This window comes from Neomonachus schauinslandi, chromosome 12, assembly GCF_002201575.2.
Source record: "Neomonachus schauinslandi chromosome 12, ASM220157v2, whole genome shotgun sequence".
NCBI classification, from domain to species: Eukaryota; Metazoa; Chordata; class Mammalia; order Carnivora; family Phocidae; genus Neomonachus; species Neomonachus schauinslandi.
In genome coordinates, this window is record NC_058414.1 from 18,381,018 (window position 1) to 18,405,615 (window position 24,598).

The following is a 24,598-nucleotide window of genomic DNA, read 5'->3' on the forward strand; positions in this document are numbered from 1 at the left end:
AAAGAAAGAAAGAAAGAAAGAAAGAAAGAAAGAAAGAAAGAAAGAAATGATAGACATAGAAGATAGATAAGAGAGGTAGGTAAGTAGGTAGGTAGGATAAATGTGATCAATATATCAATATTGGATGATTGATGTGAAAGATATGGGAGATGAGATAAAGATAGACCAACAAATAGATGGCCCTCACTAACTCCTCTTAAGAATAAGCCACTAGGATTTCGTGCTTGATTTACCTTTTCTAGAGATTTCCTTTGTAACATAAATGTGGCATCCTCCCCTCCTTCTTGGCCATCTTTCTCCTGACACACTCCCTGTTGGACCTTCATCATAACTGAAGAGCTAGAAAGGAATTAAGGGACTGGTTAGTCCATCCTCCAGACTCTGTCAGATTGCCACAACAAGAAGGTAGACTGTCCTATATGAAAAGGCACCAAAGAAGATGTTTCCATTGATATCCCCTTGACCCTTTAAGTAATTCTTCATAGCAGTGCTCTGTACAGTCTGGAAATTATTTTTTACCATCCCTGTCTTATAAGGAAAGCCATTATCACCTCCTCATCCCCAATCCACTGCCCTCTTCCTTGAAATATGGCACCTACCTCCACCTCTCATGATCTCTCTTGGGTGGGGGATAGAAGGAGGGAGGGCATCACAGACTGCACCAGGAGACCCAACCTAGACACAAGAGATGCCCAGGATGGGGGTGGAAGGAGTGACCCCAGAATGAACTGGAAACAGGCCTCACTCAGACCAGCTCTTAAATTTCCTATCCTGAATGAGGCTCAAGGTAGGAAAAGCCTATTCCAAACAAAGCCTACTGAAGAAGAATTGAGGAAAATTACCCAAGGAGGCCTACTCATTTTGTGAAAACAACTATTATCTCAACTGTAGTCCTCAAGTTGAAGGTAATGTGGGCATAAAGATTTAGGTGAATATTTAAACATTTAAATGACCCAGGTGGGAGGGGCACCTGGGTGGTTCAGTCAGTTAAGCATTTGATTCTTGGTTTTGGCTCAGGTCATGATCTCAGGGTCGTGACATCGAGTCCCATGTTGGGCTCTGGGCTCAGGGAGGAGTCTCCTTGAAGATTCTCTCTCTCTCTGCTCCTCCCCCGACTTTCACACGTTCTCTCTCTCTCTCTCTCTCAAATACATACATACATACATACCTAACAACCCAGGTGGGAGAACCTGAGAGGAAAGGAGGGAGTCTGGTGATGACTTGCAGCCACTCCAAAACATTCACAGGCCCTTCTACTTACCTGAGGCCTGGTCCCCTGGAGGAAGGGACTAGAATTTCCCCCAGTAGGTTGATGCTTCTCTCTCTAGTTGAGTCATAGTGAACTATACAGTTTTTACATAGCAGGCCTTTGGCTGAATGTGCTATATCCACCCTTGTCCTCTCCACAGAACATTTCTCTCACTGGGCCAGGGCACTGGGGCCGACATGGCAAAGGGGGTTGGAGGCTGTCCTGCCCCTCTGGCTGATCTCTGAACACAAGCAGCCCTTGCTCTAAGCATAGGACACCTTATCAGGACTCAGCAACCTGCCAGAGTGGTTACATGTCCCTCATCTGTCCTGAGGGCCAGAGGTGGGGATGTCAGGCCAGAAGCCACCAGCCGACCTGGCTGGAATGGCGGAGAAGGATGTGTGTGACTGGACAGGGAGGAGCCTGGGTGTCCCTGTGGCTGCTGGAAAGGGAGTCAGGACTGGGTTTATATCCCGGGCAACATTTTTAGGGACAAATTGTTGGCATTGTTGCCTAAGCCCTGTAGAGGCAAAGGGGAGCCCTTTGCAAAATGACTTTCGTAGCTACCGGGGTCATTGCTGACCTGGTAGATCCTCTGCCAGGTTGGCCTCAGATCACTCAGTGGGCCCTGGGCTGAGCCTGGCTACTGTGTTGGTCCAGTGTCAGATGGGAAAGGGCTGAAGCAGGAAGGACTGGGGGAAGTCTCGATCTTCCAGGCCCTAGATCACTCACTGCCTTGATATACAAGACACTTTACAGCCCCAGGATGAGGAAATAGAAAATGAGACCGGGGGAGCACTCAGTAAACACCCCTAAGCCCACCCCAAATGCTGGCTCTGAGGGGGCCATCACTGGAGGTGGAATGGGGAGCAGCCGTATTTGCCAGACAGGGAAGGATGCAACCTTCGTGACTCTGGCACAGTGAGGGACAGGAATTAACCACTTCTTCACTATGATGGCCCACCTGGCACTTCTTAAATTCTTCTTAAATTTGGGCAGCACTTGTCTTCCAAGGAGCTCATGAACGAACAAATAGACATAGTTATTAGCCCCATAATCTTAGATAGCAGCATGGATATTAGGGCAATTTATTATCATTTACAACTTCCCCCTTTGAAGGAAGAGAAAAGAGAAAGTAAATCAACTTCTTGGGACCTTCCGCCTCATGAACTAATTGACATTTATTAAGCAGCTACCACGGGCCAGACTGTTTGGCTGTAGAGATAGAAAGGGCACTGAGTCACAGTTTCTGTCCTCGAGAAGATCCCAGTCTGGTGAGAGAGGTGTAAGCCACGTGCTCTGGTATAGCCTGGGAGCTGTGGGCACATGTGGAGGGCACACTGGGAGGGGGGTTGACTCTGCCTCTCCTCTGGGGGAGGCAGAGAAGGCTTCCCAGAGGAGGGCATGGGTGAGTCGGAGAGACAGGAAGAAGGCCAGAGATAATAGTATATTGTTCCTTATATCCTTACTGTGTGCCAGCCCCTTCACACGTGTGTCCTTTAGTTCCAGATGAGCAAAACAGTTTAGAGGGGATTGTCATGCCAAATGCAGAGTCAGGATTTGGACTCAAGGTGGCCTGACTCCGGGGCCCAGCTCTGGGGCCCTGCATTGTACGAGGCCCATGTCTCACAGGTTTTGTTCTAAACCCTGGAGTATAGTCTCCCCCTGGGTCCAGCTGCATCCCACCACCCTTCCTTGTGCAGCAGGATGGGAGTTCTGCTGGATCTGAGGGGAAGCCAGAGGAGAGTCTGCTGAGAGGGGCCAGCTGGAAGCCTGAGGCCCAGGGAGCAGCCCCCCTCACCCCACACAGCGTGACTGCATGGGTGTTGAAGGCCCTTCTGAGCGGGGAGGGATTAAGCTGTCTCACGTGGCCGAGGCCATGGCCCTGTTGGCAGGGGTTTGTGGGTTGGTTGGGTTGGGGATGGTTCACACAGCATCACGGGGAGCATCCACCTGCTACCAGGCCTCGCTCCCGGCTGCAGCCTTGCAGGGCGGGGGGGCAGGGGGGGTGCCTTCCGGCCCAGCCACAGCATGAGGAGGCTGGGGGCCCCTTTAGTCCTGGTCTGTCAGAGAAGAAAGGCTCTGTGCCCGCCGCCCGCGCACGCTCGCCCGCCCGCCCTCATTGATGCTGAAGAGCTCACTGCTGCTGCTTGCTTTCTAGTCCTCCTGTCAAGTTTCCGTTTCCAGATTTCATTGTTTTTGAAGCCCTCACAGTCAGGCCCTGGGTTTTCAGAGATCTGAAAGATGGAAAGTGACCGCATTTTTTTTTTTTTCATTTTCCTAGAGGGGAGTTCAACATTCTACCGGGGAAGTGGGAGGTATTGGGTCTGAGGTCATTGCTTTGAAGACCCCACGTTGTTTTGATGTCTGAATTTAAGGAGATTTTGGAGTTCAGGAACACATAGAATCACGCTGTCAGAGCAAAGGAGAAACATTTTTTATATCCCCTCAAGCTTTCCATTTGACACAAGTGATTAAAATGCAGCCGAAAACTCCACCGGCAGAGAGAAAAGACGAATTAATAAAAACTGTGTAATGAGCGTATTAAGATTAATGGGGGACAGGAACGCGCTCCGGAGCAGCCTCTCCCAGCATGAAGAGCACCCCTCCCGAGGTGGCACGCTTCGTTCCTGTAGGTGCCCTTCTGCGTCCGGATCAGAATCCGCTTGGAGGCAGTCATGTGTGTCTTTGAACCACAGTGACTGTTCTTCCCAACAATTTCGCCTGTTTGAGTTTACGTAAGGGGAAGCCCACAAATCGCCACCTCTGCCAGCCACCAGCTCATCTTTCTGGTAGTTTTCCAAGGAAGTCCGGCGGCTCCCGGCTCCCCAGCGGCGGTCACAGGGTCGGCTGTCCCTGAGATCCTACCGAGCCCTGTGTGTCCAGCTGTCTCCCATGGGCAGAGGCGTGCATCTCAGGGCTCACGTTCACCTTCCTGGAAAGGGTGTGGTGGGTCACAATTACATAATACAACCTCAATTTTTTGTTCATTACAGTAGTTTTTTGGAGTCCGTTAAAAGGGAAGCATCACTTTTTAAATTACAGGAAATTGTTGTTATAATAGAGTATTATGGCAATGGCTACCTTGACGTTTTTATAATTCCTATAGCAACTAGGGTGGTTTCCCAACCCTGGACCGGACTTCTGGGGGAAACTGAAGGACATTTTCTGGGGCTTTTTTTTTTTTTTTAAATGGAAACTGAAATTCAGCGTTCTGTTTTGCTGTCTTCCTTTCCGCCCTGTGGGATTTTCTCTAGCGAGCATAGATATCACCGACGGCTGATAAGCTGTCCCACTGCCTTCAAAGCAAGTCTGCTTCTTGCAGCTTCTCCGTTACAGCCTGCGCTCCGCTCGGCATTCCCACTCGCAGAGGGAAGGCATCAATCCTGACTCATGCCTTCTCAACTTTTTCATCTTCTGGGCTTGCAACCGGTTGTTGCTTCATAATGTCGGAATGTTGGGCTCTGGAAAGCGTCCAGGGGCAAATTCAAAAGCACACAGCATCTAGTTTGATCCCGAATCCACAAAAACAGCTGTCTTCCCTTCTTAGCAACACATCCTGTACAAATAGCGGATTGGAGATGTCACACTGCCTTTTCCTTAACTACAGCCATTTTCCGATCGTGAGGACTGGATGCAACAGAAGTTCATGCACACACGTGGCTTTGCGTGTCGAAAGTGCTCCCCTCAAAAAGCTGTGTATCTGGAATAAAATGCTACTCCTATCCGGCCAATTTCTTTTAGGTATTGACTTAAGAAAGAGTCAACCAGCTACACCAGGACATCAGAGTTACTGTTTTACTTTCATAGAAATCATTCTGTTTTCCTAAACTGTCTCTCTCCTGCCATCACAGCTGAGCTCTGTCCCCTCCCTCCCTCCTGGGCTGTCTGGAGGTGGGGTGCATTTAGGGAGCGTGAGGCCGTCCGTAAGCAGGCCGAGGTTGCCAGCCTACACTGATAGCATGAATGCAATTGACAGTTGACTCTGCCACAAATGAGCATTTTAGCAGTAGTTAGGTAAGAGAAGTAAAGGAGTGCCCGCTTTAAATCGAGGCACTGAGAATAGCCTGCGATAAATTTATAAGCAGCATTAGGTTAATACCATGAGCCAAATCTGTGAGTAACCTCTGTAAATAACCCTCAATAAGTATGCATTAAGTTGACAGACATTGGAAAGAACTCCAGTAACTTAATTCTCGACTCCCTGCTATTCCCACTCCACCAACCCCACCCCCTTCTAGCCACCAGACCACGGACCCGTGGCCTCTATGTGCTCATTGGATACAGAAAGTGATCCACACATATACCTGGCTCCGTTGTGTGTGGGTTCTTGGGTTCATGATCAGTACCCCAACCATAACTTTATATTAATATAATGATTTCCTCCCAAGTTCACAGAAGACTCTCTGCATCCCACTGTGGTAGATGATGAATATAATTTTCTCCATTTTTGTAATTAGGGAAGTTAACACAGGGAAGAGTGATGGCAGAATGGGTGTTCGTCAGTGGTTTAAATGTTTAAATAGCCAGCTCTCCAAGAGAAGAACCCAGCTCTCTCTGGCTTATGGTGGACACTGATTCACGTGGTGTAAATATTCCCACCTTGGCTGATTTAAGCTACCCACATGCCTCCCTGAATGCTGAGATCGGAAGATACAGTCAACTCTTGTGAGCTTGTACAGCGGGCTCCAGCATAGGATTGGCACTAATGATTCAGTTCAGGGCTCCAAATTCCCACGTGACCACTGAGGACCAGCTCAGACTGCTCTAAATCCCCAGTGAACTCTCAGGCTGAGCTCAGGCCCTGACTCGCTGGATTGCCTTGAGAAGTGTTTTTCAAACTTTGAGTTGTGACCTATTAAGGAGTCCTGAAATTTTGAAATCTCAATGAGCACTTTTTTAAAGCAATGAGCATTTTTTAAATGAAGTAGAATATGAAACAAAAAGAAATGAGTAGAACAGAACATATCAGAGCGTAATGTACATGTTCCAAGGAGAGATGATGGATGGATGGATAGATGGAAGAAAGGAAGGAAGGGAGGGAGGGAGGGAGGATAGAGAGATATGTATATGTGTATAGTGGGTTGGGGTCAAAAACCAAAAAATACCGGCCTAGAAGCAAGTGTACCTATTTCCCTTATCTGCAAAATGGAGCTGATGGAGTTTGCTCCCTCCCTGCTCTCTCAGGCCAGGTGCATGACTAAGGTCACCTCTGCGATAGTGCCCTATCTGACCTACAGTTGTTTTATTTGCAGGGGCAAAATGAGGCAAAACGGAGAGATTTGGCTTTCTCTGGGAGATGGTTGAACACTTTGTTTGAAACTGGGCAAAGTCTCATCATTTTTGTGCACATGCTTTCTTAGAACCCAGCCACAGCCAGAGAGAGCCCTCCCAAAGGCCCTCATCAGTCCACGCACGTGTGCAAATTCTGTAGGTGGGAGGGACCCCCGGGCTTCCCCGGGAAGTCTGCTGTGAGTGGTCGTGAGGGAGACACAAAGGATGTGTTGCCTGGAGCAAGGACTCTCCCAATGGAGAAAGAGTCGGTTAGTTCTGGAAGGTAGGAGAGATGAGCTTGGTTAAGGCTTTCTCCACACTCTCCTGGATCCCTGGTGGAAGAAAACATGACCTTTCACGAACCATCACAGCAACCCCGTGAACTGTGAGCCCCATTTCATAGATGAGGAAACTGACAGTCAGAGAGGTTGGGCACCTTCCCTGAGCTTGCACAACCATGAGCCTTGTACAAAAAAATCCCTCCTTCTGACTCCAGGCCTGTGCTCATGCCAGTGACTCCCCCTGAGCCTTGGGAAAGCCTGTTAGTCGCCCAGGAGACCCTTCCAAACTGGTTTTTTCATCTGTGAAATGGGATTTTTGCTCTATCAAGGAAGGAAGCAGCCTTTTGCTGAGGAGGGAGCATTGTCTTTAGAGTCATTGTGTCCTGGCATCTCAGCCCAGTTTACAAATCAGCGCCCCGAGATCTCAAGCAAATTACCTTTGTTTCCTGCCCTGGAAAGCGAAGATGATGGCAACTTTCTCGATTCATTATGAGGATTAACCAAGATAATGTTATCACATCACAAAGTCGAGAAGGATCCATATTAACCTCTCAATGGTGGCTACCCCGGGGTGGTCTCCTTGCAGGTGGTTTCACTTTTTCCCTGTTTTCTCATCTTTATTCAGTGGTGCTCTGGTAAATGCTTGAAAACCGGCTCTCCGAAAGACCAGCCCTGATTTGTACTCTGTGCCCCTTTCCATGGTGTAAATACTCCCACGAAGGCTGATTTCAAGCTACCACCTTGAAATCACTGAATGAACTGAGGAGAGACGTGCTGGGACAAGCCCACTTCAGCACACCACTGTTGCTCTCTTCAGCTGTGCACTGAATGTGTTGTTTGGGCAGTAAGTTGAGAGAGAGCGGGGCGCCTGGGTGGCTCAGTTGGTTGGGCGACTGCCTTCGGCTCGGGTCATGATCCTGGAGTCCCGGGATCGAGTCCCACATCGGGCTCCCTGCTCGGCAGGGAGTCTGCTTCTCCCTCTGACCCACTCCCCTCTCATGCTTTCTGTCTCTCATTCTCTCTCTCGCAAATAAATAAAAAAAAAAAAATTAAAAAAAAAAAGAGAGAGCGGAAATTAATGAATAGAATACCTAGCATTGTGCCGGGCGTAATTGTTTTCAGTTCTGCCCTACCTTCCTCCATCCCCAAGCAAACAGCACCCCGACTGTGATGGCCAGGCTACGTGAGGTGGTGGTCTTCTGAGAGGTCAAGGGCCCTTATCTTGCTCCCCATCTGCCGGGCGCTCAGAACCCGGGCAGCCTGTAGTCGGCCGACTGAGGAATAATCAGGCAGGCAAGCAGGTCCTTTAACTTTACATGGGAGACATACTTTTAGCCAACGTGGGGAAGGTTGAAACTGCCCTAGAGGAAACCAAGAAGGGTCTCAGTGGAGCGGAGAGCGTGAAGGGGAGCGCGCGTGTACGCACGTACGCACGCACGCACGCACGCACGCACAGCCCTGCGGCCAGCCTCTGGCTAGCCTAACTCATGACCGGAGAGGAGTATGTGTCCCTTGGGGGTGGGGGTGGGGGTGGGTGCTGCAGATTTCTGAAGGATTACAGAAGAAGCGGGAGTCCCGAGAGCACTCCGACAGGTGAGCAGGTGTGCACAACAGACGACAGAGGGGCAGAGGGGCGGTCGCCCCCACACTCTGCAGTCTCCGCTTCTCGGACGCCGCACAGCTTCCTGCACACAGTAGGCACTCAAGACATTTTTGTTCACCCTTGTGTTTTTAATTCATACATTTCTTCTGTTCCTGCATAGCTTAATCTATTGCAGAAAGGATGTAAGGCCCCTCAGTAAATGGTTGTCGAATCAATAAGTAAGTCTTAGCCCTCACCAGCTCCTGGTTTCACATGTTCCCGGATGTAAAATGTGACTAAATCTAAATGAGATGCAAAATGTTTAATAAAGTTGCCAGTGATTTTTTTTTTCTGGCTTTTTTGCATTTTTCTTTTTTTTTTAATTTTTTATTTATTTATTTGACAGAGAGAGACACAGCGAGAGAGGGAACACAAGCAGAGGGAGGGGGAGAGGGAGAAGCAGGCTTCCGGTGGAGCAGGGAGCCCGATGCGGGGCTGGATCCCAGGACTCTGGGATCATGACCTGAGCCAAAGGCAGATGCTTAACGACCGAGCCACCCAGGCACCCCTTTTTTGCATTTTTCAAATGTATCTTCAAAGAACGTGGATCACTTTTGTTATTAAAAAAAAGAAAGAACATGTATTATAAAAATAACCTATAATAAAGAGTAGAACCAAGTGGTATCCCAGTTAAGGACACCGACACACATCCCCTCCACTCTGTGGTGCTTGAACCAGGGGCCCCGGACACAGTGGGTGGGCCCAGCATGGACCTCCTCATGCTTCAGGACCCTTGTCACAGCTGGGTTCTTTCTCAGCCTCTCTTTCCTCGGGCCTCCCACCCACCAGGTACTGACTAATAACGTTCCCCTGCGGTAACAAGTCTTAGTCAGAAGTGGAAACAGAGGAAAGTCCTAGAGAGGGGAAATAACAGGCCGCGCACAGGGCCACCGACGAGTGAGAAATTCAGAGGGCCTGCGTCCCCAGCCCCACCCGTCACCGCGGCAGAGGTGAGCGGGCCCACATGCACCTGCAGTTCGAGGAGGACCTGCTGCGGCCAGAGCCGGTGGCATCCTCGTAGCCACACGCCTCCTCCGGGGCAGTGCGGGACTCAGCCCCTTGCCCGGTGACAAACGTGTCCGTTCTGCTTCTCTCCGGGTGGTGGGGCTGCTCCAAGGACGCAGCGCTGAGACTGCCCCTGTGAAAGCATTTGCTGGGTGATGAATGAGCCGTCCCCACATCATGAGGGACTCGGCTCTTCCCTGGGACCTAGCTCTGCAGCTGGGGGAACCTTGCTGCGTTTGCCGGTTCTTTGTGAAAGACACAGGTCGAGTCTAGAAAATGAGGCTTGGGGGGTGGGGTGAGGAAGTTCAGGAGCTTTGCCACAGAAAGCATGCTCGTGCATACACGGTCTTTTAATTCCTCTGTCAGCCGTGTCGGTGCTCCCAAGCTTCCTGCTCTGTGTGATTCTGGAGCGACTCTAGAGCTGGTGGGCTGAGCGGAGGCAAGGCCAGGTGCCCCTGGGGCTCCGTGTGCACCCAGTGGTACACAGGGAGATGTGATCATGTGTCCTCAGAACCTAACTTTCTTTTTTGACAACTTTTATTTACACACTGTACAAATTCACCCATGGAAAGTGTATGAGCCGGTGGTTTGTAGTATATTCACAAGATTGTACAACCATCACCACCATCCGTCTTAGAACATTTTTGTCACCCCCAAAAGAAACCCTGAACCCCGTAACAGCACCCCCAACCCCTTTCAGGCCCCCCAGACCAAGCCAGGCACAAATCTAATTTTTGTCTCTCTAAATTTGCCTGATCTGGACAAATGGAATCCTACAACATGTGGCCTTTTGTGTCTGGCTCCTTTCACTTCACATAATGTCTTCAAGCGTCATCCATGTTGTAGCAAGGGTCAGCACCTCATTCCTTTTCATGGCTGAGTAGTATTCCGTTGTCCGCTTAGCATGCAATTTGTTTATCCTTTCACCGGTTGATGGACATCTATCTGGGTTGTTCCCACTTCTTGGCTGTTGTGAATAATGCTACTATGAACATGCGTGGATGAGTTTTTGTGTGGATGTATGCATTTGTGTCCCTTGAGCCTCACACCTGATTTTTTAACAGTGTATAGCTGATCATGTCACTCGTTTGCTTAAAAGCCTTCAGTAGCTCCCTTGTTTTTATAAAGTCACGTTCAAAATCCTTACTTGGTCCGCAAGGCTTACAGCTTCTGGGCTCTCCCCTTGTGCTCCTGTTCCAGCCAAAAGGTTCCTCCGACACACTTCCTACCTTGGCAGACCCCGAACCTTCCTCCCTGCACCCCCCGGCCTTTGTTGAACCCCACGCATCCCGAGGTCTCAGCCAAAATACCCCCTGCACGTACCCCAGTGAGAACCACATGCTGACTTGTGCGGTGATCTGTCTAGTATTTCTCTCTTCTGCCTCCGGACGCTCCAGGAGAGCAGGGCCCTTGCTGGCATTCATCCGTCGGCCCGGCACCAGCTTGGTGCCTGGCACTTAGGCGCTCCGTAAATATCGGGCAGATGAGGAACAGGTAACTGGGAGACTGTGAGGTCTCCCTCAGGTGGTGGGGAAATGCAGGCAGCGGCTCTCGCAGGCCTCCTGCCCCCCAACCCACCTGAGAGACCTCTGCTAAAATGGGTTTGGGGGAGCCCCCCCATCCTCAAATAGCTAGAGCCCCATTGGGTGCCAGCTAACACGTGGGCTCTGTCTCGGGGCGAGGTAACTCCCTACGGCACAGGACTCGGGGCAGCCCCCCCACCCCGCGCTGTCCACACCGAGGGTTACAGCGGCCACCTCCAGGGGCGACGACGTGGGGTCGGGGGGGGCCGTGAGGCTGCAGCTTCTGTGCGAGCTGGGAGCCGCGCTAGCACAGACCATGTTCCCTTTAGTAAAGATCGTTGCCTTTCTGCGCGTCTCGTTTGAAACCCTGTCCTTGAGGAAATTGCGAGAGGAAACAGTAGACCTTCTGAGACTTAATTGCTTTTTTCAAAACACCGTGTTTTCATTTCCCCCACAGATATGCACTTATTTGGCCACTATCCCGCACATGACGACTTCTATCTCGTAGTGTGCAGTGCCTGCAATCAGGCCGTCAAGCCACAGGTTTTCCAGGCGCACTGCGGTAAGTGGACCCCCGCACCCCGCCGCACGTTCGCAGCCGCCGCTCCCGCCACCGTCGCCCCCCTTTGGCTCCGGGACGGCCCGGGGTCGGCCCCGGTATGCCTGCCTCAGCCTGAGGCAGCGGGGAAGTTCTTCCTGCCGCTCTGCCTCTGCTCACAGGGGAACGATTTTCGGAGCTGTAGTCCCCCTTCGGAAATGCTCCGCCCTGTCAGAGCAAATGAGAGAAAACCTGCAACTTGTTTAGGGAAATGGGACCAGACTGAAGCCATCCGCCCAACCTGCCGGGGGCCTCCCAAGGTGACCAAAGGAGAAGGGCAGAGCGGTGGCTTGAGGAATCACACCTGCAGCCCGACATCCCTGAAAGAGGGGGCCAGACTGTCTCCCAGGGTTTACCCCCAGAGGGGCTGGGACTCAGGGGGCTCTTGGGCTGCTGCCGCAGGAAATGCCTGGTTCTTACAGCCTCAGGTTCAGTTTCTCTCTCTCTGCAAGAATGCTTTTTGTTTGTGTTTGGGAACTTACTTTCCCTCCGTATCTTTACATCCTTGGTGTGATAAATTCCCTTTGGTAGGTCAACAGCAAACCCTAGACCCCCCCTTCAGAGTAGGTGCCATGGACATAGAACAGATAAAGTCCACGGGACTGCTACCTCAGGAACACATAAACAGCTACTGACCTCAGACAGGCAGTTACTTAACCTCGTGGGATAGAAGTTTCCTTATCTTTAAACGGCGAGTTGGACCAGATGATTTCCAAAGCTGTGAATCCCAGAAGAGGCTTTCCCAATCTTTCTACTTAAGCCCCACTCCCTTTTTGATGAACATAATGTCTCGCTGCCCCCTTTTACTGTGATAGCTCAAAGCACATTAAATATCATGCCTAAAAAAAATCAAAGCAATAATAATATTGGGTATGCTTTTGTAAATTATACATTTCCCCTTTCTCACACTCAGAGTTTCCGACTTTCCCCCACCCCCTTCAGTTGTCACTGTTCTGTAATAAATAGGTTTAAAGTGAAGGGAGTTGCTTATCCAAGCTCCTCAGTAAATGTTTTTGGGCCTTTAGAATAGTTTTTATGTATTCTAATATCATTTATGAATATGTGTATATATGATATATCCATATCTAAATATATATAATCTGTATCAATGTGTGCCTCTATATACATAGTGGGAATATTTTGTGTTTTTAATATTGTAGAAAGAGGATTCAGGATTTAGTGGCACTTTCCAAAACTTTCTTACCTACACAAGGCAGAGAGAGGGCCCAAGATAAAGTGCCATACAGAGCTCTGTGTAGAGGCCCAGTCCCCCGACGTCCCTGCAGCCAGCTCTGTGAGCTTGGTTTCTCTTTTTCTTCCATGAGGAGTGATTTCCATAGGTGCTTCTAGGTCTAACATTTTCGTTTCTGGCAGACTGAGCATGAAAGGAGCAAGTTGTGTGCTCGGCACGAGCTGACCTTCTTGCTCACTGCTCTGCAACAAATGACCCTCTCTTCCTCCAAGAGGAGAGAAAAGGTCAGACCTTCCCAAAGGGAAACTGTCGAAGTCTCAGAGGTGGTGCTAACAGCTGAGGCGACAGGTCAGGGAATAGAAAGCAGAGCAGTGGCGGGAAGATCCCACACAGCTGGTTTGTTCAGTGAATGACCGTGGAATCCATGTGGCCGATTGCTTCTGTTTGTCTCGTGAAGATGCAGCAGCTAGAGCACCCCGAATATGATGGGCACTCATTCATTTGCAGGGATGTGCTGCACTGGGATACAGCTGTGAACGGGACAGACAAAAATCCCGTGAGCGTCAAAACCTTCTCTGGCAACTTAATTCACTGGCAGAGTCTGATGGAAGGAACTAGAAAGGCACCTGGGACTCCTCTGTGCCTTGCAGAGTTCTGCCCAAGCGAGGCCTCATCTAGCCAGTCAAAGAGGTCTCGAGGGCTTGGCTCTGCTGGTACACCTGCCTCCCTCTGTTCTAGGCCTTTTGGTTCAAGAGCCAAGTCGAGCTCAGGGGGACCACCTAGGGTTCTGTGGCCATCTCCTCTGAGCAGTGGCAGTAAATGAGTTTGGGGGATTGGGGTGACTGGCCTCATCACTCGAAGCCCAGACTCCGTTGAGCTTCTTGCCAAACCAGCTGACGAGTAGCGGTGGGAACACAACTGCAACTCGGCAGATAGAGGCGGCAAAACCTCCCTTGTCTTTCAGGTGTGTGTCCTGCCGATTCACAGCCCATATTTATCAAGACCAGGAGAATGCAAGGCAGAGCTCAGAACCACAGCAATTCTTCGGGGGCAGTGAGGATTTCTTAGTTTCCCTGAGAATTCTTTCAGTGGTTTAATGATATTTATTTTCTTGCTGTTTTATCTCCTATGACTGGCCTCGCTATTTCCAACAAGTTAATAAGAATGACACTGTGCTAAATGCCAGGTACTGTGCCGTGTGCTTTCACTATCTTTGAGTGTATAATCCTCTCAACAGCCCTATGAAGCAGGTACCAGTGTGATCCCTGTTTTGAACGTGAGGAAGCTAAGGCTCAGGAGCCCCTTGCCTACGGTCTCAAAGCTAGGCAGGTGCAGAGCCTGATTTTGAATGCAGGCTGTGTCACTCCAGAGTGAGGGGCGTACGTAGCCTGCTTGCTTAGCCATTGTCCCTCACTGCCCCTCTGCATGGATCCCCTGCCCTCCCTGCCCTGCCCAAACTCCAGGACCTGCCCCCATTCACTGGCCTAGTACCTGGGAGTACAGGTCTTCATACCCTATTTTGTTATCAGAGCTTTTTTTTAAAGGACTCTCATGAAGAACCCGATCTACAAATATATATGCAAAGCAGAGCCATTGGAGTTGAACTTTGTATAGCGGCTCGAGCCCCACCTACCTGGCCTCTCCTGACTCCCAACCTGCCAAGGGTCCATAGAACAGCATTTGAAGTCTGTTGTAATGGAGAGGACATGAGATGGAAGACAGACAAAGCAGTTCATGTTAACTGTGTGACCCCGAGCAGGTTGCCTCTGTCTCTCCACCTTGTCTGCCTCATGGAGTTGTTGGTGCGGAATCACTGGTAGGAAGCACCTTCTTGCAAATACACCCAGAGCCTGGGTTCCTGCATGGCATCATGCCCCATTGCCCCCCACTAGATGTGATTTGTCCCTCCTAGTAGCCATCAAGTTTTGTTCTCCTGTGCACAACACCTTCTGCCATGCACGTCAGTTATCTGTGGACTGTCTCGGCCCCTCTACCAGCCTCTCGGATCCTTTCAGGACCAGGGATGTGCCTTGTCAGCTCTGTATTCCCAGCACCCAGAAATGAGCCCACCATCACGGGCCCTGACCCCAGGAAGCCGAGCTAGGGTGCACTGGGAGGGACATACCTAGGGGCCAGTATGCCTGGAGCCAAATCCCAGCTCAGCCGTGCCCAGCCCTGAGACCCTGGACTTGTCACTTTTTAAATGACAGGGGACGGGATAGTGTGTTCTCTTAGCAACTTACTCATTCACAGCACGTGTGATTCAGCTCCTGGATTTTATGGATACTGGCATAGAGAGAGAGAGTTGGGTGCGTGGCAGCGTCCAAGATCTCGGTGTCCTGGTTTTTTAAGTTAAATTGAAAAAAGTACACAGTGTGTGTGTGTGTGTGTGTGAGTATTTTTAAGGCAGTTGGTTCTGGGGACTTTGAAGGTTGATAGTAATGTGAAAAATTGAAAGCCATAGTGGAAAAATCATGAATTTCAGAGTCAAACAGACCCAGGTTAGAATCTTGACTAACATTTACTATCTGTGTAACGTTGGGCTAATTGCATGACCTTTCTGAGCCTCCCTTTCCTCTAAAATGAAGGTGATAGTTCTTGCCTCGCAGTTACTGTGAGGAACAGAGATAAAGTAGAGTTTCCTGGCACATGGTAAGGAAATAAAGCAAGGGTAGCTATTATTGTCAATAAAGTGTGGCTATTTCTTATTAAGTTGAATGTTTCTTATGAAAAATGGGAAAACCGATACGGTCAAATGCTTCTTGTCTTCATTTCTTGCCCTGTCTCAGGGGATGTGCGTGCTGAGGTCAGCCTATAGACGTTGGCCTGTGATTCATCTTCAGCCTCGCATACTCTTGGAGGCAAGAATTGTCAGCCTGAAGATGATCACCCTGCCAGGAGTCCCGAGGATCTGGCTTTATAAATATGGTTTACATTTACATTAGCCCCAGTGTCACCTCCTCTGAATGTCGTGAAGCTCCGGGTACCTCTCTGGGGTCCCTGCCAGGGTCCATCCTGTTTTGGCCGCCTTGCCAGTACAGGTCATGTGAGTCCCCACTCGCAGGACTCTGCATTCGTGTTTGCTCCTGAGTTTGTGCCCCACGCTGATGTCCCAGGCATAAAAAGCAGGTGTGCCCAGGGGTGAGACCCTGTGCTTGGCACGGAGGGAGGCTCTCTGGGAGCCACCTTCTGGGCCACCCCACCTGGGTTGGTCCTCTGAGGTCTGTTTCCTGAGTCTGTGCAAGGGTCCTTTTGATGCCTTTTAAACCTCTACCCAGAAGATCTAGAATTTTGAGGGATTGCTTTGTTTCTAAAGTCTCTTCAGTGAGTTGATGAGGTGACTTAGGGATAGTCACAGAAAGGGGAAAACAGAAGCCTCGCCTTGGAGGCCCCGACCCCACTCAGCAGGCATCCCTATCCCTCATAGCTGTCCGGCCCAAGTTGTAGCTTGATACGCTGCCATGATGTGATTGGCATATGGTTGGGAATAGCCTTTCTGGGGTCAGTCTGCTTGGAATCAAGTTCCAACTCTTCCGTTTGTTAGCTTTGGACTTGGGCAGGTTACTTGTCCTCTCTGTGCTTTACTTTCCTTATTCTTAGAATGGATAGAGTGGTGGTTGTAATGATTAAAAGAACTTGAGGCACCTGGGTGGCTCAGTCAGTGAAGCGTCCGACTCGATCTCGGCACAGGTCTTGATCTCAGGGTCATGAGTTCAAGCCCCGCATTGGGCATGGAGACTACTTAAAAAAAAAAGAAGAAGAAGAAGAACTTGCATTTGGAAAGTACTTCATACAATAGTGAAACAAAGTTTGCTTTAACAAGAAAAAAGTTAAGCTATCAAAAACCAAGTGATAAGCTACAGAGATTTGTAATGAAATCTTGTCCAGGGGCGCCTGGGTGGCTCAGTTGGTTAAGCATCTGCCTTCGGCTCAGGTCATGGTCCCAAGGTCCTGGGATCGAGCCCCGCATCAGGCTCCCTGCTCAGCGGGAAGTCTGCTTCTCCCTCTCCCTCTGCCTGCCGCTCCCCCTGCTTGTGCTTGCTCTCTCTCTCTCTGTCAAATAAATAAATAAAATCTTTAAAATAAATAAATAAATAAAGCAGGGTAGTAAGATGACGTGTGGGACTCTTCCTCTTCTGTCAGTACTCTTGTGGGCCCCACCTTCATCCCAGGGAGAAAGCTGTTGCCATTTTTCCAAAAAGAATCATGTGTGTGTGTGATATGGGCATGCAGGTGTACATGTGTGTGTGTGTGTGTGTGTAGGGGGTCTTATCTGTGTGCACAGGTGTGTATATAAGCTCAAAACAAGGAGGTGCACGGTGCCTACGATGGAAAAAAAATGTAGTATTACTTTTAGTAGTTGCGTCCTTTAACAATTTGGGATATTATAATCAAAGAGAAGACTATAATAGATTTAAGTTGTATCTTTGTAATGGGGTTGAACATTTATGAAGTTATAGTGGTAGGATTTGTCCAAATGAAAGGAGTATGATTTTTTTCCCCTCTTTTTTTCCTAATATGTTTGCATAATGAACTACTACTGTAAAACAGGGTTTCTCACCACCAACACCGTTCCCGTCGGGGGCTGGCTAATTGTCTGAGATGGGGGCACCCTGCGCAGTATGGGGCCTTGAACAGCTTCCCGGGCCTCTATCCCCTTGATGCCAGTGGCAGCCCTCACCCTCAGTCATGACAACCAAAACTGTCTCCAGCCACTGCCAATGTCCCCTAACAGACAAAGTCGCCCCCAGTTGAAAACAACTCCCATAAAACAGAACACCCCCATGTGTCATCGCATATTCTGTGCTTTTCTATATTTAAATTTTTCTCCACGTGAAAGTGAATGTGTGTGCACATACACGAAGCCCAGAAATACCTGCCATGAATCACACACACGCAACAGCATGTAGAAAGTTTACTATTTCAGCTTCTGCAGAGCTGGTCACCAGGCTAATTTCCCCTTCACATTTGTATGTAAAACATAAAACAAGCTCTCTTCTAGAAACCCCTAAGCCGCAGTTTTTCCCACCTCAAAACCAGAAAAGGCAAAAGAAATAGCATGGCTGTAGCCACAGATCCTTCAGCCACATTTGGTGCTTGCCCTCCAAGCGGAGAGCCATGCAGCCTTACACCCCATCCATCAGACAGAGATAATCCTTGGATGTCACTGCTACTTAAAAAAAAAATGTATTAGAACCAAAGAACCTAGATGTCATTCAATAGACAAGAGGATTAATTTTTCCCCTCTTTCTCAGAGAGGGCTTTTTATTCCCTTTCCTGATTGTATTTTTGAATGCCCTTCAAGTAGCTGTTTTGCATGTTGATGGTGATGCAGTAGGATTTAATGAACTGTGAGCTAAAGCAGAGAGGCTGAGCGGGGAAAATAAATGAGTGACAGCGACTCACCTCCATTCCTTCCACGCATGTCCAGATGCCGATGTCCTTTGGGTACCGGGAGCGACACAGCCCAGCAACCCTGCACATGGGAGCCTCATTAGGGAGTTTCCAGGCTTTCCTGCCATTGTTCTTTTTATTTTGGCTGTCTCCAGGTGACCTGTAGTTGAGGAGGAAACACACCGTTTGGGCTTCTGAGCCCTAGAGAAAGTCAGTCCCTCCAAGTGTCGGTGCCCCCTTGGGCTTCTGGGGAGTCATCATTGCCTGATTATCCTACAGGACTTCCTGTCTGCAGGTGTTGATGGCCACCACCACAGGGCACTTGGGTCTGGGGGTCAATGCAGTTGGATTTGTTTGCTGAGATTACATTTCTGTTGTTGGTACTGTTCGTCGTCTTTTACGAGACTGTATTACTTATCCCCGGAGAAGTATAAGATAATTAAAGGAAATTGTTCTCATCAAACATATTCTTTGTCGAGTCTGACAGCATTAATTAATAAGGCTTGGCAAGAGCATGTGAATACGTGCAAACTTTATTTTGTTACCAGGATTCTTTTTTACCTTTAATTTGATGAATGTATCCCCAGTCCGGAATGAACTCCTAGATTGATATGTCTTTTGGGCTCCTAATGATCAGAAACAGTATCTGCCATTGTTTCTTCTGATATCATCTTCCCATCATCCCTGGTAAATTGTGGATCATACGATAGGTCCTCAGGAAATTCCTATAAATCCTACGGAAATCCGTATGGAATGAAATAACAGACTGATTAACAAACAGTTATACCTTGAGTCAAGCATTACATGTGAGAGAATCTACAACAGAGTAGGACTGCGTTTTGCTCCACTTCAAATGTTTATATTTTGAACTTGCATCTGCTCAAACTACAGTTAATGTTGGGTCTGGAACAGAGCAGGTTGACCTGGTCCCAAACCCAGACTTTTCTTTTTGCTCTGCTAATGGAAAACAAAAATACCAATAACAACAATGATGATAAAGCTGATACACGCAGTGAGCACTTAACATGTGCTAAGCTTTCTATGTGTTAGTTAATCCTGTCGCCACCATGGTCATATTCTCCCCGTCACACAGCAAAGGCAAGGGAAATTCAGAGGATTTAGGAAATTTGCTCAAGATCAGGCCGATATAAGTGGCAGAACCAGGGTTCCAACCTCTGTCTGACTCAAGTCACTTTAACCACCGTCCAGGTTGAATGTTTTGGGTCTGGAGCTCCCTGCAACACCGTAACTAGGCTTGGATACAGAGAGGTCGTCGTGGTCCCCTGTGGGATCTGCATGGGGGCTCTCGGGCAGCTGAGCTCCCTGTCTCCTTCTCACCCACGCTTCTGGCCTGGTCTGCTTACTGGCAGAGGTGAGGAACTTGGGCACAGTCTTGAGGGAAGGAGGAAGGGAGGAATACATCAACTCTAGTGAGTGTGTTTGGAGCCTCAGCCACACCATTTGAACGGATCTTTAAATATCGACAGGTAAAAAGAAGGGAGCTTGTAGAGATGGTGGAGTGGGTACCATCATCAGTTCCCGCTGCCTGTAGGTTCCCCTTTATCTCCAACAAATGAGCAGATCCCCGAGACCCACAAACAGTAGGTGCTTTCCTCTACACCCATCGAAATTCCCTTTTTGCATGTTTGTGTGAATTAAGTAGAAATGCTAACAAATAAACAGCAGGTGTAATGGTTCAGCTCAAATTTAAAGCTAAATTAATAGGATCTTCATAACCTTAGGATTGTTGAATTCATCTTTAATTGAAAAAAAAGTCTACTTATAATCTCATCAAAGCCTGTTTCTTTTGGGTCACCTTCAGAGTCACATGGCTTTGATTCTTTCGTTTATTTGAACAATATTCACTGAGCACCTGTTACTCGCAGGCATTGTTCTAGAGCCGCATCACAAGCAAGGGCGTGGCTTTCTTGAAGCCTACCTTCTGGTAGGTTAAATGACACAAACAGAAATGCCATCGAGTCATATGAAGAACTGGCACAAGTGTGTCCCAGCGGAGGGCACAGCAGAAGAGGTGGGTGGGGGCCAGAACTCTAGAGCCCTATAGGCCAGGGTCCAGAGTTTGGGTTTTATTCTGGGTGCAGTGAGAAGACACTGAGGGCACCGAGTGAGGGAAAGACATAATCGGTTGATACTTTTAGAGGATCACTCTGGCTGCTTGGAGCCTGGGAAACCTCCTAGGGACGAATGCAGTGCTGTGCAGATAGACAGAAAAGGATAACTTTGAGGTCCGTTCTGGAAACGTAACTGACAAAATTTGATGATGCGCCGAATTGGAAGAGAGGGGTCAACATTTAGGAGGGGAATGGCCAATGATCTGGCAGGAAAAGCAGCAGAGGATGAGGACATGGAAGCCAAGACAGGAAAGCCTTTCTTAGACCCGGTCAAATGCCAAGAGGTTGAGTGAGAGGAGAAAAGAGAAGAAGCCGCTAGATTTGCCACCATAGGCTGTTATTGACCTTGACAATCGCCATCTCACATGTGTCTTGAGATTTTTTTCCAAGTGCAGGTGACTTCATTTTTACATCCCTGATAGACCTCTTTTTAGGCTGACAGTGCCCCAGGTGTTTTATCTGCATTGTGCTGAGCTCAGCTGCCACCAACCAAATCGTCAACTCGTTCCTCTGCCCCCAGCATCCCTGTGTTCTATGGGACTGATCACTATGCAGCGGGGGTCACCTGCAAACACTAGCTGCTGAGCCTTACGCATCCCTGAGTCCCAGCGTGGAGCACATTTCCTGACTTGCTACACAGGTAGAAGGAAGGACTCCTCCGATCGCAATTAGTGTGCTCTTGGCACCCTCCACTTCACCGGCATTAGCATATGTGATGGCTAATGCTATGCTCATTGACCTGTCCATCCCATCTCTCTCCCTCTCTCTCTCCCTCTCTTTCTGTCACACACATACACACACACACACACACACCAGACCAGGAGTAGTTCCAAGGAGCCAGGACCCCTGTCGTCACGCTCACCATTATATTACCTGCGTGAATGATGAGTGCTGGATATACAGTTGATGTTCAGTATACTTCTTTAAAAATGAACCTTATGAGAAAGGAGGGAGCAAGCAAACAATGAAGGAAAATTGGCTTGCTATTTGTGAAGAAGCCAGATCCCACATGTAAACGAGTACATTCATTTAGAAAATACCACTCCTTGAAAGAGAATGACCGGCTCTGTTCCAATACAGTTGGAGAGGCGGCGTCGGGGGAAACGTTCTTCCTCGCTGAGCAGCTTAGGAGGCTACTGCTTTGATCCTTGACCACAGCTGATTTCTGGAGGGCTGTCACTGTAACATGACCCCCGGCTTCTGACTCATCACTGGCTTGTCCTCGCTGTGCGGGCTGCACTGTTCCGTTCCTCGGAGCTGTATCAACCGAGGAAAATTAGGGGAACAGTCATCGCTTTATTTAAATCCAAGGAAAGAATGTTGCCAGCTCAGATTCAAAAGGTCATTTTGTAATTCTCCCCATCCTGAGCAATGAGTAGAGCAGCATTTCCCAGGCAGCGTTCCCTCCCCGGTGTAATGAACCATCCCTGTAAGAGCTAGAGCTGCGGGTGGACGCACGCACGCCGGGAGCCCCGCATCCACATCCCTTCAGAGGTTCGCAACAGCTCTCTGAGGATTAAAGTGCTCTGAGGTCTTGGAGTAAAACACAAAAACATCTCTTTCACTGTGGAGTCTCATCACTCTTAATTTATCTGAATTCAACCACAGGCCCTGGGTAATCATCATCATCATCATCATCATGCACTTCTGTTTCCAGTAACATGACCCCAGACACAAACCCACTTCATCTGGTGCCGGAGCAGAGAAACAAAGATTTTTTCCAACCCTGGAGGAGAAATTGGCCATAGACAGAGCCCACGATCCGCAAACCATGTGCACTGTGCTTTATAACAGAAGGGCAACCAAGGGTGCGGTGATTATACATCATTTTCACCTTGCACGCCGATGCAGGAACGCAGCTCCTGTCTAAGCTGGAACTCTGCTGAGCGGTTGTCCTTTTAGAAGGGCCTCTGGAGTTCTCGCTCGACGGACTGATTCTTAGTGCTTGGCTGGGGTCCCTGAGACTGTTACCTCCCAGAGCGTCCATACGAGGAACCCGCATGTAGGTTCGCCTCGGGGACTTTAAAGAAGGTTCCAGGCCCTCTTGTTTCTAAAGTCAAAGCCCTTCTTCCCTCGTGTGTACATTTACTATGGCAAGTTTCTTTTTCCCTCCTCTGGAGAAAGGTGCTGTTAAATTGACGTGGCATCTTAGCAGTTACTGGCATCCTGGGATCGTGGGAATCCTGCAGCTTGGGTAGGACTGCACTGAGCCAGGCCCTTCGGAAAACTGAGAACAAGTCAGGCAGAGCAGGAGACACATGGGAAGTAAACAGGTCTGGGGGCAACAAAGGATGAGAGTGAGCAAACGATTTCACCACGATGAATCCTGCTTCACGAGCACTTGAATAATAACTTTCTTTCTGGAGAAAGATACTTTTGTTTTACAAAACTGCCACTATAGATTTCTGTCTAAGGTGTGGTTTCTGGCAAGCCCTGTGATTTGTTTGTTTATTAGCGTCCTCGATGCTTTGCTCTTCTCACCCAGGAATTACTTCTTCAAATTCCTGAGGCTTCCCCAGATGTGCGTGTGGCTGCGTCCGTGCTGGGTCTGAGGTTCCTGCTCAGCCGCAGGAGTGGCTGCCCCCAGCCCATACGGGCCCCTCTTCGACAAGTGCCTGCCTCCAGCAGGGGTGCGCTGCACCCGCCCCCATAGTAAGGTCACGCTGACACCGGCCCTGACCGACGCCCTGGCTCAGTGACCCGCATTACTGTCAGCTCTGGGCGTCATCTTGATGGTGGCACTATGTCCAAGGATAGATGATCAGGTTGCCAGCGTGTTTAAGGAGGCAGGGCCTGGACGGCAAGCGCTTTCAGAATTCTGACGCTGCTTTCTTGGCTGCCCTGTCAGATCCTTACCACTCGTGACACTCACCGTAGGGCTTGGTAGTAGGGCACCTCTGCCCTTATGACAGACCTGGGCCTCAGCTGCTCTTTGAAGGCGGGGAGCAGTGGTGGTGGTGGTGGTGTTCGCCGCCGCTTCGGGGAGCCGGGAGCCCGCGGGAGGCCCAGAGGTGGAGGGGTTGCCCCCGTGAACCGGGCCGCCCTGTAGCTTGTGATGTTTGTAAGCCAGGAAACCACCGGGCTGTTTTAACCCCTGCAGGTGTGCCAGGCACGGGCAGAAGAGCTGTGTCCCCTCTCTCTTATCGTCCATCTTGCTGCTCCCACCCCCACTCACCCACAGAACTTACAGACCGGTCAGTAATCCGATTTGGTCCACATTACCCTGATCCTGCGTTCCATCCATTTTCCGTTGTTGGGCGGTTTTCTTTTAATATTTGTCCCCTTGGTCAACCAGCACTGGAACTGAATTGGGTCGGCAGCACGTCCAGGGGAAGGACCATCTGTCTGGTTTCAGGGATTCCTTAGGGGAGGTGCTTCCTCCCTGCAGGATAAACGGACCTATATTTTTCCTGGGGGTCTCCTCTGCAGCCTTCCCAGATAATTTTTCAGCAATGGCTGGCCCTGTAAAAGAACGAACATGAGGCCCCATACAAACTGTAACCTACGGTGTTTGCTCGATTCCAGGACACTGTTCATTGTCAGATGCCACATCAAATGAATAGCACCTTTCCCCAGGTGCCAATGGCACTTCCAGAACAGTCTCTCAATCCAGCCTGAGTTGGTGAGCAGAAAGATATGGGCATATAGTGTGGCGAGCCGGGCATGGCCTGGGAAATGAGCCAGGAGCAGCTTCTAGGGTTACACCGCTGGGTCATAATTAACCCATGCACATCCCTCTTTTCTTCTGGGACTCGGGTACTTCACCTTCTGCTTGGTGTAGAATTTAGTTCGAAGCACCAAAAGAATGAAGTTATCATGGCTTATGGAGTTTCCTGTTTCTGGTGATAGCCTCTGACAAATGTCATATAAATTAACCTGGTCCCATAGCAACTTGGCCACACATAGAAAAAAAAAAATCACACAACCACCAAGTGGTAATTTAGGAGTGTGGTTTTAGTTTTCAGATGCAAGAGTAGTTGGGGGAGGCCTACTGTTGTTTTATTTTTGATTTCTGGTTTAGTTTATGATGGGCAGAGAATGTTAGCTCTAAGTTCTCCATTTTATAACTTACGATACTTCCTTTGTGACTAGTTAGCTTGCGATCATTTTTTTAAATGTGTCATATGTGATTAGAAAATGTGTTTAATCTCTCTTTTGTGTGCAAGGTTCCATGTATTTATTTTATTCAAATCGTGTATATCCTCACTGTTTTTGTCTGCTTCGTCTGTAGTTTCTGAGAAAAGGGTTTTTTCCAAAGATTTTATTTATTTATTTATTTATTTGAGAGAGAGTGCGCGCGCGCGTGAG

The 24,598-nt window shown here is 49.1% G+C and overlaps 1 protein-coding gene across 3 annotated transcripts in view; it reads left to right on the forward strand.

Annotated features, from left to right (window-relative positions):
* Window positions 1-24,598, forward strand: part of ATXN7L1 (ataxin 7 like 1) — a 232,955-nt gene that overhangs the window by 70,952 nt on the left and 137,405 nt on the right. For all 3 annotated transcript variants that reach the window (XM_021682894.1, XM_021682895.1, XM_021682896.1), the window contains exon 3: window positions 11,432-11,536. In XM_021682894.1, coding sequence (XP_021538569.1) covers window positions 11,432-11,536 — 105 coding nt within the window. The remainder of the gene's footprint in view (window positions 1-11,431; window positions 11,537-24,598) is intronic.